At 40.2% G+C, this 19,254-nt stretch overlaps 1 protein-coding gene across 2 annotated transcripts in view; it reads left to right on the top strand.

The window, feature by feature from the left end:
• mboat2a (membrane bound O-acyltransferase domain containing 2a) overlaps positions 1-19,254 on the top strand; it is a 66,218-nt gene that overhangs the window by 35,298 nt on the left and 11,666 nt on the right. For both annotated transcript variants that reach the window (XM_058399235.1, XM_058399234.1), the window contains 5 exons: positions 1,425-1,502; positions 11,064-11,159; positions 15,004-15,059; positions 16,924-16,978; positions 17,786-17,969. In XM_058399235.1, the coding sequence (XP_058255218.1) occupies positions 1,425-1,502; positions 11,064-11,159; positions 15,004-15,059; positions 16,924-16,978; positions 17,786-17,969 (469 nt within the window). The remainder of the gene's footprint in view (positions 1-1,424; positions 1,503-11,063; positions 11,160-15,003; positions 15,060-16,923; positions 16,979-17,785; positions 17,970-19,254) is intronic.

Below are 19,254 nucleotides of genomic sequence, written 5' to 3'. Positions count from 1 at the left end.
TCTTTGGGCTGGGTTTTGCTTGCATGTCCGTGCCAGTAGCAGAATGGAAACATCTCCCTTTTGATCCTAGCTCCAGGGCTCGTATAACACGCTGTGCAGTAATGGGATCCATGTTTCTCCTAAGGCTGCAGGTGGGTTCACATCCCAGTACAATGAGGAGAAGCAGGAAGCCAGGGAGTGAAGTCTCATTCTGTGAGATTTCTGCAACTGTGACCATGACCATGCTGAGGATGTTCCCAGACAGTGGCGCTGCTTCTGTTTGGTGTATTCAATCAATCTGAGAAAGCTGAGAGGAAGCGCTCATGGCTGAGTATGAATCAACTACTCAGACCCGGACTCTACAATTATACAACACGAATCTAGGCTCCCTGAGACCACTGGTCATTGGAAAATACTCATCTTCGGAGTGGGAATGGACCTGGTGGGGGCACAAAGTTAGAAGTACATTATTAACTAGAATGTATTTGTATGCTGCAGCATTACAGTTTCTCTTTACTGGAACTAAGGAGCTCAAAATGTTCCAATGCTCCTGTGCATAAACCAAGATTCATGAAGATCTGTGAGCTAATCTCGATCCCTCTCACCACCTTTGGGATGAAGTTGAGCTCTGACTGCATCATGCCAGATCTCCTCACCCAACATCAGGATCTGACCTCACTGGCTGAATGCGCAGTAATCCCTACAGCCACACTCCAAAATCCAGAAGAGTGAAGCTTGTTATAACAGCAAAGAGGGATTAAATGTGGAATGAGATTTTGGGATATGGTCACCACATACTTTTGCCTTATGATGTGTGACGTATGAATCTAACTAGGATTGAATAGAATAGAAAATAGAAATGAATATGACTTGGAAGTATGTTCTGTCAAAGAGTCAAAGATTTGTTTAAAGATTATACAGCAGCAGGGTGTTGTAATAGGCCAGTGTTTGCCAATGCAAATATGTGAGAAGTCTCTTCAGTTCAACATGTGATTCACAGCATTTTTTGTTTTGTTTTTTTAATTCTTAGCCACAGTTTAGATGATTTTTCCACACAAAATGTCCCGTTTTTCCAAATAGCCTTTTTGAACAAACACCTATTATGTGAAATCACAGTATTTATGTTGTTACACTATGCGAGGCTTGATTTTGGTTGCTACTCTACCACTGCTCTTTTGTGTCTCTGAGTCTTGTATAAACCTCCATTATGAATAGATATGATGATGGGTGCGATGTCCGTTTCTCAGCCAAAGCCACGTTCCTTTTGTGCCAAGTAGCAGCACTGAGCAGGTTTGATTGGCACTGAATGCATCCTCATTCATCCTGCATTGATTTATTGAATCTGGCAACAGCGTCACAGTGGCTTAGGGAATACGTTCCTGTTGAAATAAACGCCTGGTGTATTTCAGCTCCGTTTGATTCATGTTTCCTCTTACTTTTTTCAGGTATGCGTTACACTTTCTGGTCCAGAGTGGACTTACGTACGGTATCATGATCTTCACTGGGGTGGAGCACATGCACAGGTAACAACATCCTCACATTATGACTACTACAACTGTGGAAGGTTTTGAGATAGCGCTGAATATTCAAACCTTATGATACCTGTATCACAATTCTATATCTGCATCCTCAGGTTTATTGTCCATTTTGCTATTCTAATAACCTCCACACTTCTAGGAAGGCTTTCTTCTAGATTTCAGAGCGACAAGGGTATTAATGAGCTTAGATGCTGATGTTAAGTGAGGAGGACTGGGACGCAGTTAATGTTCTACTAACACCATCTCAATGCTGTTAGTGGGGTTGAGGTCAGGGCTCTGTGCAGGACCACACAAGTTCTTCTAATTGAGAAACTTAATTGAGTTTGCTTCAGTTGCACAGGAGCATTGTCATGCTGAAACAGCTTAGGCCTCTAAATTTCACTGAAGGGAAATCTATCAAGTTTGTTGCAATAGTTTGACCCACACGTAGGTGAGATGGTTAGGTGTTCACTTACCTTTGGCCATATACTGTGTTATGGTTGTGCCCCTGAAGTTTCTGATAAGCATGACACATAGATAAAGCTATAAAGTAAAGGTCAATGCAATATGAATTAATCCATACTTGTGTATATATGTTATAATTAAAACTTCAGGCAACAGGATTGCAAAAATGGTCACAAAGTTTGTTGCATACACAATTACACAGATCAGGCATAACATTATGACCACCTGCCTAATTTTGTGTAAGTTTGCCTAGCTCAGGCTCTGGGATGTTGAGGCTCTGGGATGTTGACTGGAAGGTCAAGGGTTCAAGCCCCAGGCACTGCCAAACTGCCACTGTTGGGCCTGTGAGCTGTGCTGTAACATACATGTGACAAATAAAGGCTTCTTTCTTTCTTCTATTTGTTCTTCTAAGTGGCCTGAACATGTTCTGGCATGGCAAAGCCCCTGTGCATTAGGCAAGCTCCATGTGAACACATAGTGTGCCAAGGTTGGAGTGAAAGAGTTCACTGAGACATGACTCAACTCCACTGTGATCATCTCCTCTCCTGGTATCAGATCCTGACCTCATTAATGCTCTTGTGGCTGAATGAGCAAATCCCTACAGGCACACGCCACAATCCTTCACTAACAGCAAACAGAGACTAAATGAACTTCCGCTATACACCGGTCAGGCATTACATTATGACCACCTGCCTAATTTTGTGTATGTCTGCCTTTTGCTGCCAAAACAGCCCTGACTCATCGAGCATGGACTCCACTAGATCCCTGAAGGTGTGCTGTGGTATCTGGCACCAAGACGTTTCTTTAAGTCCTCTACGTTGTGAGGTGGGGACCATGGACTTAAAGGATACTTTTGATAGATACTGACCACTGCAGACCAGGCAAACCCCACAAGAGCTGGGGTTTTGGAGATGCTCTGATCCAGTCGTCTATCCATCACAATTTGGCCCTTGTCAAACTCCCTCAAATCCTTACGCTTGCCCATTTTTCCTGCTTCTAACACATCAACTTTGAGGACAAAATGTTCACTTGCTGCCTAATATATCCCACCCACTAACAGATGCCATGATGAGGAGATAATCACTGTTATTCACTTCAACTCTCAGTGCTTATGCCTGATCGGTGTATATACAGTAATAGATAAGGTAAGTTAATAGATTTCTCAGAAGTAACATCCTGTAAGCCAGTTTGCAAAGTGAATCTGGTCAGAGCTGATTTTTTTTTACCCTTCTTCAGCTAGAAACATGCAGCTGTGTGTGTTTTACCTGGAAAGGTGATGAGATAAGGACGGCTTCTCTAGGAAGAGAACAGGGGTGCAGGTTCATATTGGGGGAATGAACCCTGCTGTATTGCACGTTCTCTCTGTAATGATCGGATACAAACACAAGTCTCTGGATCTTTAAAACAGTGACGTGTTTTGCTGGAGTTATATTTCGGCAACATATTTTCATACAGACATGCTTCTGGCGTTGTTTCTAATAGTCAGTATATATCCATGATTTTTTTTTAGCATCTTAAATAAGACACTTTAATAACACATTCATTTTTTGTCCTGCTTTGATCACTAGTAGTACTGATGTTTCATTATGCTTATGCTTTAATCCAGGTGAAATGTGCAACTACTGTTTACTCCGATATTAAAGTTTAATGATCCAAACGCTTTCAGAAACCAGACCCGTTATCTGTTTCCCATTAAAGCCTTCAGTCTCTGTGCAGTTGAGAGGAAAAGGGCATTTCTTACACTGGTGCAAATAAAAACATTTTCCAAATCAAGTCCTGACAAATGCAATTATCTGGAAAGGATTTAAGGCACGATGTTTTACACATATAACACATTTCATGCTGTTAAATAAATCGTTTTACTGTATAAACGGCTTCAGATTTTCACTCTGGTGCTTTAGGATATAGCAAATGTTCTCTTCCTACTGTTACTGTATTAGTGAAGGCAGCGTGCTGAGAAGAGAGAGCAAGCAAGATATAAAAAAAAAAAAAAACTCCACATTTTCTGTAAATTATCAGTATAAAATAAGAAATAAATAGAACTGTATATGAACAAGTCTTCAGAGTCAGTGTGAAGGTGGGAGTGTGGTGGCATTAACCTCAGAGAAGATAGCTAGCTACAGCATTATTAACACTTAAACTTCATAACACTAGAAAAAAGAAAATAGAAAGAAAAAGACATCAGACTTGTAGTTTTAGCACAGAATGCACTGGTTTGGTTTGGTTTATCATTCCCTGGCAACTCTGCAGGGTTTCTCAGTGCTGTAAAGCTTTTCAGAATGCTTTCTCGCTCACCATTTCACGGAATACAGATAGATCTAGCACTGACCTTTTTCAGGAAACACGTTGACTGTTGCTCCATCTGTGCATCAGCGAGTGCATTTCAAACTGTGGTTCATCTCGACACTGCACAGGTCAGAGGGGTCACCTTGACAAATTCCTGTTCTAAGGCCACTTGCATGACATGAAACACAGATCAGTAGGAGGTCAGTGGTAATAGTGTGTGTGTGTGTGTGTGGGACTTTTTTTGGTAAAATAGTAGGTATTAAATAACACTTTTTGGACTTTTTGTGGTAAAATAGTAGGTATTAAATAACACTTTTTGGACTTTTTTTGGTAAAATAGTAGGTATTAAATAACACTTTTTGGACTTTTTTTGGTAAAATAGTAGGTATTAAATAACACTTTTTGGACTTTTTGTGGTAAAATAGTAGGTATTAAATAACTTGGTTCATAGTATTTTAGATAGATAGATGGATGGGTGGATGAATAGATAGATGGATAGATAGATAGATAGATAGATAGATAGATAGATAGATAGATAGATAGATAGATAGATAGATAGATAGATAGATAGATAGATAGATAGATAGATAGATAGATAGTGCTGTGAAAGCAGTGCAGTACACAGACATTATAACACACAATAACAGAGCTCAGCAGCTCAGTGCGAAAAAGCTCGGAAATTGAAAAGAGAATGCGAAAAGTGAGGGTGTGTGTGTGTGTGTCTGTGGTTAATAGTGCAGAAAGCAGAATTTGTGTGAGGCTCAGGTTACTTGCTGTCTGGAGTTCCCATGGTGTCACCTTGTCTTCATCTTCTCTGCCTGTTTCTGCCTCTACTAACACTATACCCTGACCTTTATGTTTAATGTGTTCAATGTTGCACACTTCTGAATTTTTTGAGGAACTATTCTAATCAGACTTGAGACACTTTCATATCTGGTAGTAGATGGTTGGTAGATTGGATACGTGCTGCAGGGATGAAGTATTTTTGCAAGCCAACTTATACGTAATCGACCCCCTGGTTCCCTCGACAAAAAACCCATAGTATTTTTTGGATTATTGCAGTAAATAAACTCTGTGATCAACAAAAGTTATTACATGCTTTTGGTCATTGCAGTAATCTTCACTTCAGTCTTTTTTTTTTATTATTTTAATTTTTTTTTATTTACATGTCTTCAGCATCTCCACCACTAAACTTCCAAAAATTTCTTTTTAAACTTTATTTAAAAACATCTTCTCTGATAACATACACACATTGTACTCTTTTGGATGAATCTGAATGATTGGAAAGTTGGAGTTGGAAATTGAAAACAAATCGAGGTTGTAGTAGACATGTATTTCTGCTCAGCGTGATGACATTTAACGTCCCCGACAACAAAGTCCCATTAAGCCACTTGTTTGCACCCGGCTTTTTAAATAAACATTAAAGATTAAAAAAAATCATAAAAGTGAGGTACTGTATATTCACAGATCAGGCATAACATTATGAGCACTGAGAGGTGACATGAATGACACTGATTATCTCCTCATCATGGCACCTGTTAGTGGGTGGGATATATTAGGCAACAAGTGAACATTTTGTCCTCAAAGTTGATGTGTTAGAAGCAGGCAAAATGGGCAAGTGTAAGGATTTGAGCGAGTTTGACAAGGGCCAGATTGTGATGGCTAGACGACTGGATCTCCAAAACTGCAGCTCTTGTGGGTTGTTCCCGTTCTGCAGTGCGCCTTGGTGCCAGATACCACAGCACACCTTCAGGGATCTAGTGGAGTCCATGCCTTGAAGGGTCAGGACTGTTTTGGGGGACCAACACAATATTAGGCAGGTGGTCATAATGTTATGGCTGATTGGTGTATGTCGTAGAGAAAAAAGGAGACAATATTGAGCTTGTATTGAGCACAAATCTTATTAACCAAAAACCCTTTGGAAAATAAATTGTACAGCGGAAGTGCAAAAATGTGAACTTATATCTGGTATTCCTGCACTCCATATGTCACCCTGCACCATGATGGGAGGGTGTGGTAGCTTAGTGGTTAAGGTGTTGGGCTACTGATAGGAAGGTTGTGAGTTTAAATCCCAGGTCCACCAAGCTGCCACTGCTGAGCCCTTCAGCAAAGCTCTTAACCCTCAATTGCTCAGTTGTATAAAATGAGATAAAATGTAAGTCCCTCTGGATAAGGGAATCTTCCAAATGCTGTAAATGATGAGAATGTTCCCATTGGGATTCAAGCAGCTTTTCCCACACAACCTGGAGGACAGCAACAGGGACTATATTCTCCCTTTATAATTTGTGGAATGATGGAGAAATTAGTCATTAACGTAAATGAATCAGTTGTTAGCAGAACTGAACCGTATTCAAAACATTCGTTCAAGAAAAGGCAAAAACAGTTGTGGCTGTGATGCCAGAGTCTGGCTCTTCTCCTGTACCCACAGATCACTCAGCACCAACAAGAGGGAAAACAAAAACAGCAAAGCAAACCATCTGGCTTTTTTTTTTTTTTTTCTTTTCTTATCTCAGCTGCACACTCTTATGCAAATTGTAGGCTACTAGTGCATTCGTTTGCTGCTCCTACTATGACGTAGATGATGGTTTTTGTTGACGCACGTGAATCATGCAAAATTCATATCGAGGTGCGAATGTGGCATGTTTCAGCGGACAGTTGTGTCCACACATTATAGATGCTGCCAGATGTTAACAGGCAGTTGGAGTTTTGCAGTGGAGCTTATAATGTGAGCATACCCTGTAAACATGCAGTCTTTGGAAATGAAAGCTGAATTGGAATTGAAGTATACAGAGTTAAAGAACAAATGAATATACATAAATATAAATAGGAAATGAAGGCTCTAATGTGAACGCATTTCACAGGCTTTTTAGATACATAAAAAAAATCCTAAATTGACTCTATAATTGAATTTTGATCTGTTAGTGAGAATTTAAACTAGAATTTGTTAATATGAGCAGACAACATGGAGCCATTTACTCCCCCTGTGCCTTTCTAATCCATTTTTGGTCAACGATGTAACAAAAATTAGAGCCAGAGCTTGCAAAACATAGATACAGTCAATCAGACTGTGCCCATATTACTGATGGACTCTGAAATATTAGCTGAAGTGCAGCTTAAGATGTACACTGGTGTTCCATTATGACATTTTCAATTCAATTTTTAGAAACAAATGAATTATTTTATTGCGATAAGTCTAATATAAATGTGTCAGGACTGACTGGTTTTCAGTGTGAGATGTTTTTACCTCTGTTGGATAACCTTACACCAGGGTTCCTCAAATCTTGCCCTGGAGGACCAAAGCACTGCAGAATTTAGCTCCAACCCTGATCAAACGCCTTCTTAAATTCTTAAATCCCTGAGTGCCATTAATCACCAGTGTGGAGTGTGACATGACAAAGAAATCCAATGCTGAACAATGGATTTATCACAAATTATCATAGAAATAAAGGTCAAATTACAACAGAAAGCAACAGAACACTAGTCCTGGAAATAATTTACGGAGATTAGAATGCACTTAAAATGTAAGATTGGGTCTTTTCACTTACGTGGGAATAGGCAGGGTTAAAAAAATAGTACAGAAGGCAGCTGCTAGAGGGCTTCGGAGACTTTTTGGCTTCCCGTTTGAATCCCTGTTATGGCTTTCACACTTATGTACAGTCATTGGTGACACTGGTATGTTACAAGGGAAAGTATTTGGATAACAACGATGCGTTAATTTGTTCTGTGGATGCTCTGTTTATGATTTTCATAACATCGATTGCTTGTAACTTCTCAAGGGGGTGCGAATTATAGTGTGTGTGTGTGTGGGAGAGAGAGAGACTGATCTAATGGACACTCTGAGTAGCTAAAGTCTCACTAGAAGTTTCCTTACCCTCTTGTTTTCATTGCTAGCTTGCACTTGTGTAAGAAGCACTGCAGTGTGTGTTTGTGTACAAAGGGCGTGGTGACATTTCAAGATATTGCAATCCCAAAAGTCACAGCACCAGGAGTGCTCTTTAAGTCAATAGACTGAGTCACATAATTCCTTCAGTGGTCCCCCCCCCCAAACTACTTCAGAATGAATAGAGCTCATTGATCTGATTTGATTTTGCTTCCTTTATCATCCGGTTAAGTTGAAGCACTTTCTGTTGCTAGATGGGGAAAAAATTGAAAGCTCGTGTTTACAGGCTTTCGTTGTGGCAGACAGGCAGACGGGGTGGGAAAATTATAAAAGCTCTCTGAAACCATGGATTCTGAACTTACCGGTCGACTTCATCAGCAAGAAGGCCTGTAGAGACGTGCGAACGACTGGCAGGGAGGAAACCAGGCGGCAGCTCCAACAGTCTCTGACACTTTCTCCTCTTCAAACTTGTTTATCCAAATAGTGGAGCCAAACGATGTGTTTAAAGTGTGACTGGTTAATGACTGGTTTATTTCTTAATAAATTGGTCAGTTTGAGCGTTTTTTTAAATCCCTTACAGAGTGGCAGTTGTGCATTTTTGATAAAAGAGGACAGAGGTAAAAGATCAGACTGGTTTGAGCTGACAGGAAGTCTATGGTGACTCCAGTGACCACTTAGTGGTGAGCAGAAAAGCATCTCACTTTCAGTTCTTGAGGGCCTCTTTCTACCTCAAACTGACTTTTTACACAACTCTTTGTGGGGATGTGGTGGCTCAAGTGTTTAAGGCTCTGGGTCATTGATTGGAAGAGCGGGGTTCAAGCCCCAGCATTGCCAAACTGCCACCATTGAGCAAGGCCCCCAACCCACCCTGGTCCAGGGGTGTTGCATAATGGCTGACCCTGAGCTATGGTGTTGGACTATTAATCGGAAGGTGGCACCAATCTGCCACTGCTCGGCCCTTGAGCAATCCCTAATTGCTAAGTTAAAAATGTATGTCACTCTGGATAAGGGCCAAATGCCAGAAGTGTAAATGTTTGTACAACACTCTTTTGCACAGCGCACATTACATTTTTCATTTCAGCGCACATTATGTGCCCAAAAGCTGCACATAATTAAACATATGTACTTTATTCATTACAGTTTTTATAGTTATTTTTATAGTCATTCTTTATTCATATCCCCATATTTCATTAGTAACTCCACCATTTCATATGCTGCACTTTTTATATTTTGTCTATTAATTTGCCACTGGTCAGTTGTACAGCTAATGCCACTTTAATGCCCCAGCACCACCAAGCTCCACTGTTGGGCAACTGACCAAGGCTCTAAACCCTCCCTGTTTCAGCGGCACTGTATCGTAGCTGCCCCTGTGCTCTGAGCCCAACTTCCTCAGCTGGGGTATAAACCATATGCCACTTTTATAAACTCTGTATCTTTATATTAGTCGAAGTCACTTTATCAACACGGAGAAAACAAATCATTCGGGCTTTTATGAATAATTCATGGAGCCTTTTGTGCGCTTTAATATTCTTTTCTGTACCACAGGCTGGTAAGCTTATAATACTGTCTAATGCTGTGGTGGTTACATCCTAATGCTTTGTATGCAGTGAACAGATAATGCATGTGTATTTGCTTGACTGCACATCTGTGTGTGTGTGTGTGTTGAAATCACCGCCTCTTCACGGCCAGCTGAATGCTAAACGTTCATGTATTTTATAAGTTTGTACCAAAGAAAAAACACCTTTCCGATAGATGAATCAAGTGTTTTGGTCATGCCCTCAAAATGGAGATTCAAAACCATACCAAAGAAATATTGCAGTGATGATTTGTTGTGGAACAGTCCGTTTTAACATCTGTTTATCAGGGACTTTCCGTTTTCATTCGATTCTCACTTCTTTATTCTCAATAGAAATTTCTCCCCAATACAAAGTCAAAGCAGTTTCATCGATTCGGTAAACACTTTATTAATGCCGTGTTTCGTACAACAGTAAGCAGCTGTCATGAGCTCTCTGCGGGCCTACATTAGCGCACCAGAGGAGTTAAGCCTCATCACAGCTCACCCACGGAGCAAATCCGCACGCCCACCCAGCAGAACAAGGCTTTTCACAGTGAAGCCGTGGCCTGATAAAGAGAGCCAGTGTTGAAGCTGCTGCATCTGAATGCCTCCAGTGGGACTGGCGAGATCTTGCACTGGCACTGATGATATTACTATCAACAATCCACCCCTAAGCCCTTATCAGAGGAATCTGGGGAGGGTATTGAACCCGTCACACTTTACAGGCTGAAGAAAAGACACTTTGTCTCACTTAGTAGTGATAGAACGGATGCTGGAAGCTCTCTGGTGCTTTACAGTGATGTAGATCTAGCTGTATCTTCCCCAATCTATTTATCCGTAAGATTGTTAAAGCACTCAAAACTTTTTTTTTTTGCTGAAACAGAAGATTAATGACCAGGTCAGAGTTGTGTATGGTCTGTAAAGGTCAACATACTTGAAGGACAGCGTCTAATTTAGAGAGTGAACCTTCCAGATTCTTTTGTATTTCTCTCACATCGCACGCTAATTCATTCCTGTAGTCAGTGTGCAAACATCTTGCATAAATTAGCATCAACAATACCAGAGTGAGCCTGCTTTCTGTTTTCGGAGATGACACAATGACAGCCTGCAGACTTTTTTGTTTTTTTTAACTTCTGCTTAGCATACAACAGACATGTCATCTAAATATAGACGGTTTTATGTCTAGGGGATTTTAATGAAATCTGTTGGCATGTCTTTTAATAAATGAAGATGTTCACATTGTCTAGCCCAAACTATCAGCAACGAGGTGCATAGAAAGTAGGATTAATTATCCAGCTGACAGTTTTTAAGGTTACTTAAAACTTGCATTTTTCCCTTACTGCTAATTTGTCCAATTAATATCCACGCTAATCTCTTACAGATACTGCTTTGTGGTTGCTCTGGGCTATCTCACCCTCTGCCAGATCACCCGGGTCTATGTTTTCGACTACGGCATGTACTCGGCAGACTTCACCGGGTAAGTTCTTCCAGCACACCACTGCGACAGGGATTGCAATATATTCTTCTGTTGCTCAAGTGACATTTTTATATCGTCCTCACATCATCCAGATGTGCGGTATGAATCACTGTGTTTAAACCCTAAACATCATCTTTAGTAGATACAGCAGGTACCGTAATGTCTCACAGCTGCAGGGTTCATGGTTTCTGGATGTGTGAGTTTTGAATATTTTCTCATTGTGTTTGTTTGAGGTTTCCTTTCCTACTTCCCAGAAACATGCTGAAAGGATTGGCTACTGTAAATTGGCCCGAGGTTTAAACGATTTACCTCAGTATGTAACCTTTGGACGCATCTTTGTTTGTCTCTTGTTAGTGTTAAACTAACCAGCTAGCTGTGATGAGTGATGCATAGTTTCGCTTCGTTTCATTTTGGCAGATGCCCTTATTACATTTTATCTCATTTCATAAAACTGAGGGTTAAAGGCTCAGCAGTGGCAGCAAAATGGACAACGCACAACCTTCTGATTAGTAGTCCAACACCTTAACCGCTAAGCTAACGCATTTCTTCTCAAAGCAAACTATACAAACAAGGTTAAAGAGCTAAGAAGTGCTGCTTCATTTACACCTGATACTGCGTGCAGCCATGTGGATATGTTGTCACTTGCTGAACCCAGAGTTGAGAAAACTCGTGTTCTCGTGTCTCGTGTTCCTGAGTAGGAGTAGAAGCTGTAATCCTATCCTGGACATATTTATGCTGGATCCATCAAAACCCTGACCAGGAGGAAGCAGTTAGTGAATGAAAGTATTTAGTAAAATAAACTGTGCATACTTAACTATACATAATATTCATCATTAAGCAAAGAGGTATGGTGAAGGAGGACCAATCAAGTACATTAAAGACAAGTAGTCATAGACTCACAGGTCATTAGATGGTTGGTGAAGTGAAAAGCTGAGTGCTGAGTGGGACTTTTACCAGCGAGAGACTGAGAGAGAGGTGAGTGCCATACGAAGCATCAAGAGTCATTCAGACAGTGTGATGGGTGATTAAACATGACAAGTCAGGTAACAAGGGACCCAAGCTCAAGCTAGCAGTCACAGAGGTCCAGTGGACTCCGACAAATATTTACACTCGCTGCAGCCGGAAAGAAGCTAGGAGTCTGGGAGCAGAGTATCTATAGCTCCATACATGAGATCAGGCAATTGGTTGAGGAGAAAAGAAAGGGAAAATGGCTCCAACATTTTCATGGCTCCCACAAGCACTAGAGGTTATGGGAGGGATATTCTAGAGGGACGAATTGGACCAAATATCGTTAATATTAAAGAATTATTTAATGATTTGATGTGTGTTTATTATGAAGGTTTTAGATCAGTGTGTTGGAATTTCAAACCAGCATTTTTAGTTAGGAATTTTTTGTTGGGAGTTTAGTGTTCATGTTGATGGTTGGTGAGTACTGGCCAGGGCATAAACAGAATCGGATGCTTGTCAGTGATGCATGTGTTAGGGTTGAGGCCATGACTTTAATGATTTTTCTATCCTTTTGAAACAAATGGACCAAACAGAATTTGTCTGGAAGCTAAATCAGATCTAAAGACTACTTTCCCTGAGCATTGGCAGCAGTGTGCCGTTGTTTCTTCCCCAAGATAACCATCACATATTAAAAGAAAAGAGATGAGAGCTGTATGCTGTTCATGTGTAGTGAGCTGAAACTTTAATTACTGGAATAAATGATCTTGTGCTACAGTATATGCCAGTTCAGTTCGGATCTGCTTTAATCTTGTGAATATCTCATCCTTGAATATGTCTTTTAATCTGTGTAATACCCTTGACTAAAGCACAGTTTTGTCCTCTTTACTATCCTCCCCCTTGCCTGAATTCTGTTATGGCTTTCTGTACATGTACAGCCTTCAGCCATTGCCATCTGGCATTGTCCAAAGGGCAGAAACATGGCAGGAGCTTTTAAATAGGCGAAATGTTTGTGAGAACCAACTGAATTTCACGCTTGGCCAGTTGGAGGAATATAACAGGTGCATGGCAGTGGCTGGTGTAGTGGGAAGAATAATAATAATAATAAACGATGGCTGTGATATAGATGAGAACTGCAAAAAAAAAATCACAAAGCAGTGCAGAAAGCATCGAAAGCTTGAAATAGGCACATATCAAAGCTTCAGTAATTCTCAGAGTGGACAGAACACTTGTTAAATACCTGCTTGACCTTTACATAATTAGAATGATTGGTTGAGGAGTTGAAGGATTCTGTTTTTGTTCATCACTGAAGGTTGAAGATGTTTTTTGGGATGTCTGGACTATGGACTATGGAGTTTTGGGAGCACTTGATTCAAGGGAGATACCTGCCCCATTAGTGTTGGTTATTGAAGTAGTATGAGCAAAGGAAGTGACCACTCTTGTGGTTTAGTTTTTCCATCTCTCCATTAGAGTGCGGATAATAGCTTGAAATTATACTGACAGTGATGTTAAAGCCTTTTGCAGAACGCTTGCCTGACACATGAGACATGAATTGTACATCTTGATCAGGCACTACATCTTCTGTGAGGCCATATAGACTAAAGCACAAAATTAAACAAAATTTCTGGTGTTTCCATGACTGTGGGTAAGTTGGGTAAAGGGATAAGGCTTTTGGGAAATAATCTGTGGTGGTTAAAATAATGGTGTGGCCTTAGGAGTTGGGAAGATTAGTGATGAAATCAAGTGTTATGTACTTATGGGGCAGCATAGAATAGGCAGTGGCTGTAACAGTTTAGCAGATGGTCAATGCCAGGGTTTGGACTAATGGCTCTGTATTTGTATTCCATGTTGCTTTGAGGATGTGTGATGCGTGGTTTTCAGATAAAAGTTCCATAAACTAAACCAAGAAAAAAGTGGGTATCCATTGTTTGTTGGTTTGAACTTTCTTGGTTTGGTTTAGGTCAGTTTTATCTGTTGGGCATGCTAGCAGTGTGGACCAAATCTGGAAATTACTAAAAATGAAAGCAGGAAGAATATGGAATTGGGCCCATCTAGCTTGATGGGGTTGAGTCTTTTGTCTGTCTTGATGTATTCCAGATGTTTCATGAGAGTGTAGTTGTGTTTGAAACCTTTTACCCAGTGTGCTGCTTTACTGGTGAGCAGTTGTTCTCAGCTCTTGTAATTTCTCTTTGCTGGAGGTTTCTTTTTTTGGAGCACAAGGCAAATCGGCACATTTCCGAGAGGTTACTTCGTCCTTGAGGAAGAGTTGCTCCAATTCTGCTGTCCGACTCATCCACCTTGACCGCAAACTGCTGCTCAGAGTCCAGGTGGTGAAGAATAGGGGCTGTGCTCAAAACACCTTTTGAGAGTTTCAAAAGGAGTCTCAAAACACACTTTCCAAAAAGACTGGCCAAGTCAATCACCAGACCTTAACCTAATTGAAGTGGGCAAAATCCCCTCCAAAATGGACAACAACTGAAACAAGCTGAAACTTGGGGATGTAAGTGTGTCACTAGTGCGATGCAGTAATTCCAAGCAATGAATATGCGACCAGAGAAGTGTTATTTACTTTAATTTACATTAGAACTCTCTGACTATCCAATACTTTTGATCACCTGAAAATTGGGTGATCTGCCACCAAAGGTGCCATGTTTCAAGTCTCATGTAAATATCAGGAAATTTGGTGTCTTCTGAGATCAAAATATTCTTTCATTAACTCTGGCCTATTTACAGTTCTGTTTATTTGGTTAATTAAAGGAACTGCTCCTGACACTTCCTGACATAACATAAATTGCAATGTTTCTAATCCTCATGCAAGTGAAAGCAGTTTTGTTTCGCATGTTTGTATTTACAGTATACTCTCCATTCTCTCTTCTTTTTCTGTTTTCTCTCACTCTAGGCCCATGATGGTAATCACTCAGAAGATCACCAGCCTGGTATTTGAGATCCATGATGGTAAGCATCAGCTTCTGTATTTTCACTTCTCCATTTCTCTTTCGAAAACCACCTTGGCTGGAAGCGTATATCTTCTTAGTCTGTCTGTTATCTGATGTAGAATCTAACTAGGACTTTACACTGAAGCTAAGTAGACAGGCTGTAATATACATCTGACAGCTTTAGATGTGTGTGTTGTATCTACAGGAACAAGGTTCTTGTTCTTTATACAAAATTGTATTAGATAGATGGTGCTTTCCCCAACTCACTTCCACTATACCCTTATGTATACGTCGCTGTTTCAGCACTTCTGTATTTGTTTAAACATATCTGATTTGCATACAGCTATATACCACTTACACGCTTTCGCAGCATTTGGAGGAGATCATGGAGATTTATGAAAAACAGTGTGATTCCTTTTTAAATCCATTTTGATGTTAGTCTTCGCTTTACTTATCATGCTGGCCTTCATCACACTCATCACTAGAGCTTTTACATACAGGGTCAGAAACCCGGGGTTTTACAGACGTTAGAGGAGTCATTAAAGGAGAAGTTCACTTCCGGAACAAAGATCTACAAATAATTTTCTCATCCCCTTGTCGTCCAAGATGTTCATGTCTTTCTTTCTTCAGTCGTAAAGAAATTGTTTCTTGAGGAAAACATTTCAGGATTTTTCTCCAGATAGTGGACGTCAGTGGTGCCCACGAGTTTGAACTTCCAAAATGCAGCTTGAAAGAGCTCTAAACCATTCTAGCCGAGGAAGAAAGGTCTTATCTAGCGAAACAATCTTAGAAAAATAAAAAATTGTATACTTTTTAACTACAAAAGCACGTCTAGCACTAGCTCTGGGACGCGCGTCCACGACGCTACGTAGTATGTAATCACATTGAAAGGTCACGTGTGACATAGGCGGAACTACAGACTAGTGCTAGACGAGCTTTTTTGGTTAAAAAGTGGCACCTTTGGTGGCAGACCACCCAATTTTTTGGTGATTAAAGTATCAGAATAGATAAAAAAAAGTAAAGGACATGTAATATTTGGTTGCAGATCCCTGGCTTGCAATAACTGTATAAATTCTGATGACCCACTGAACTTATTCGATTTTGGAATCGATCCACACACAGTCAGGGTCAGAGCAAGGTCAAATGTGAGAAATAGCTTTTTGTCAATAGCTTCCTTCCAGTTTGAAGTAGATCTTAAAGGGTATTTTTTGATGTACAAGTGATAAGAACATGACTTATTGCCAGTGGAGACGTTCGCATTGAAATTGCAGGGAATTCTACTTCTTTTGAGTTGCATCTATTTTTAAAGCAAGTCATTTTTAAAGAATAATCCGACAGCAGTTCTGGTCATTCTTGAGCCCTTAAAAGTGATTTTGGGTCAGAATTGTTTTTCTGTTGTATTTGTGACATGTAGCATGAGGACATTTCGCTTTATGTTACATTTTACACCTTGTCAGTTTGCATATAACAATGCAAAAGTCATCTGAGAAGGAACATTTGACCGTACATGCCTCTTGACAGCGTAAGAGTGATTGAGATTTTTTTTATAGCTGCATTACAAGTATTGGCTAAGGGTTTTTGAGTGACATGGTAATGGTGCTGCCTTGGCAGATTTACAGCTTACGCATTTATGCACACCGTCATGATAGCATTAACGGCAGACTGGTGTGAATCACAGGTGAATCAGCTACAGGGATTGGTGTGTGCCTGTGTCAGTCCACTGATTTTAACCGTGTGTGAGCTATAGAGTAATGTGTGTGTGTGTGTGTATCTTTTAAGTTAAATTTAAACACAGGCACATCATTAATTAGCTACATTAATTATTGTCAATGGAAAGTTTTCACAAGGACAGTAAAAAGTAAAGTGTGTGTGTGCTTTCACAGGTCTAATAAAGAAGGAAGAGCATCTCAAGCCAACTCAAAAGTATCTCGCTGTCAGGTATGTGGGAAAGGTATGTTTATATCTGGGACAGGATTATGTACTCACACACTTCTTAGTAGCGTATCCTCTGTCTCTTCTGCCGTTTCACCAACCATTAGTCATTTCCACTGACCCATTTTTCAGACTGACTCACTACTCATCCTGTTGCCTTTTGCTCTACTGTAAATTCATTATATTTAGCTGTTTTTTTTGTAGGTTTCAGTAATCAGCAACAGAACACACACGTGTTAAAAAAAAAAATCAAGCGAGTCAGCTCAGTACTAATCCCCTCCTCCACAAAGCGAATGCTGTCGCTCTACCAGTCGGGAATCGAAGGCGTTCTTTCCCAACTGCCTCCAGAATCTGAGTCATATTGTGGTGGCCGAGGCTTCCTATTTCCACAATAGGGACTTGAGGGTTGTTGCCAAGCAACAGTGTGTTCCTGATGTGATCTGGAGCAAGGGAGGAAGGAACAGAGGCAGAAGTTGCAGAATGGATTTAACAGGAGTATAGAACAGGGATAATAAAAGTGTCTTCCTTTAAGAGAAGCAGTTTTAGCAATCGTAACATCATAAAGTTATTACAGCTAAGGTTCAAGACTTGGCCTAAGTAGACACGGCCTTGATACTGTACAATGACACACTGCTTTTAATTCATGCATTAAATTTTTATTGTTTCATTGTCAATATCATCTATGCAACGTCTCCACTCCTGCCACAAATAATGCAGAAGATTCTTTCTACTGATGAGAAAATAACATTTAACAACTCTGTAAATGTCCCATGTTGTTGTACTTGATGATCCTGTGTTTTCTGTGTGCTGCAGGAAAATGCCAAGTCTTCTCGAGTATTTGAGTTATAACTGCAACTTCCTGGGAATCCTGGCGGGTCCCACATGCTCCTACAACGAATACACGGCCTTCATCGAGGGCACGGGTTACCAGCACAAACATGTGGAGTCAAACGGCAAGGAGAATGGCAAATTCAAGCAGAGCGACCCCTCGCCTAAGGTAGACACCCTGTTAGCCCTCTGGATCCCCCTGGTGGCCATGTCTTAGCATCTGAATGTAAAGGCAGTATTATATTACATGTAGTTATGTGAGCAGTGACAGAACAGTGTTCCTTACTCAAGGCAGAAAAAAAATCCCTGTATAGCTGGCTCAATGTCAGGCTTTGCTAGTCTCCTCTGTATGGTCCTGTGGGAATCATTGGAGCAGAAGAGCATGGTTGCTCTCAGCAAATCCACAGAAAAACACAACTGCAGTGTAGGAAAGGATCAGGACGCTCCAGTTCCCCTGGGTTCCCTTATCACTAACAATAGCCTGTAGCCATCTGCTTTGTGTGCTACGCTGTTGTCTGAGTCTTCAGATCTCCAAGCAGTTGGCATTATCAGCTAAGCACATCTCCATTTAAAAACAGCCAATAACATCTGGATCCCATTGCGACATCTACTGACAGTGCTTTAGTCCTCTGTCTGTGTAGTGAAAAGACAAAGCTGCCGGATACATAGTGAGGAACAATACGTCTTTCCTGGGTGAAGAGAGAATGTGTTCGGCTCATGTTTGTCCAGCCGGAAACCCCTTTCAGTGTTTAGTATGGAGTCTATTTGCTGATCCCATGTAGCATGTAGATAAATATATACTGCCATGTGTACTTTTTATTTTTTTTTGCATAACTTAAACCAGGTAGATTGTGGTACAATATTCAAAATAGTATATAGTCTATAATCTAAGGACCTTTTAGTTGTATTAAAATAGCATTTAGACTTGGCACCTTTAATAATGATAACTATTATAACAAAGTTGCTCCTAATCTTCATCATTTCCACTTTTAAATAATTGCCTTAATAGAGTCACAGATCCACTGTGGGTTTTGGGGTGTAGGCGAACCACAATATCGGTTTCTCCTTTCTCAAAAACAGCATAGGGTGTTCTTTCACAGGAAAAAAAATCAATGATGAGGTGATGAGATATAAAGAAGTTGATTATTGTCCAGTAACCGCAAGTTCTGATGTAATTTATTCCTCTTATACCACAGGAACATGCCAGTGATTTATACATTTATTGCAAAATGACACGTTCAGATCATTTATTACAGAATGACTGATTTGATAAATTTATTACAGAATAACAGATTCAGTTAATTTATTGCAGAAAGACAGATTTATTTCATTCAGAACAGAATGAGATTTAATTAATTTATTACAAAGTGACACATTCAAGTAATTTAATGCAAAATTACATATTTAATTAATTTATTACAAAATGACACATTTAGTTCATTTATTACAAAATG

Source organism: Hemibagrus wyckioides, linkage group LG09 (genome assembly GCF_019097595.1).
Source record: "Hemibagrus wyckioides isolate EC202008001 linkage group LG09, SWU_Hwy_1.0, whole genome shotgun sequence".
Taxonomy (NCBI): Eukaryota; Metazoa; Chordata; class Actinopteri; order Siluriformes; family Bagridae; genus Hemibagrus; species Hemibagrus wyckioides.
Note: the sequence above shows the minus strand (reverse complement) of the source record. Positions and strands in the feature narration are given on the sequence as shown.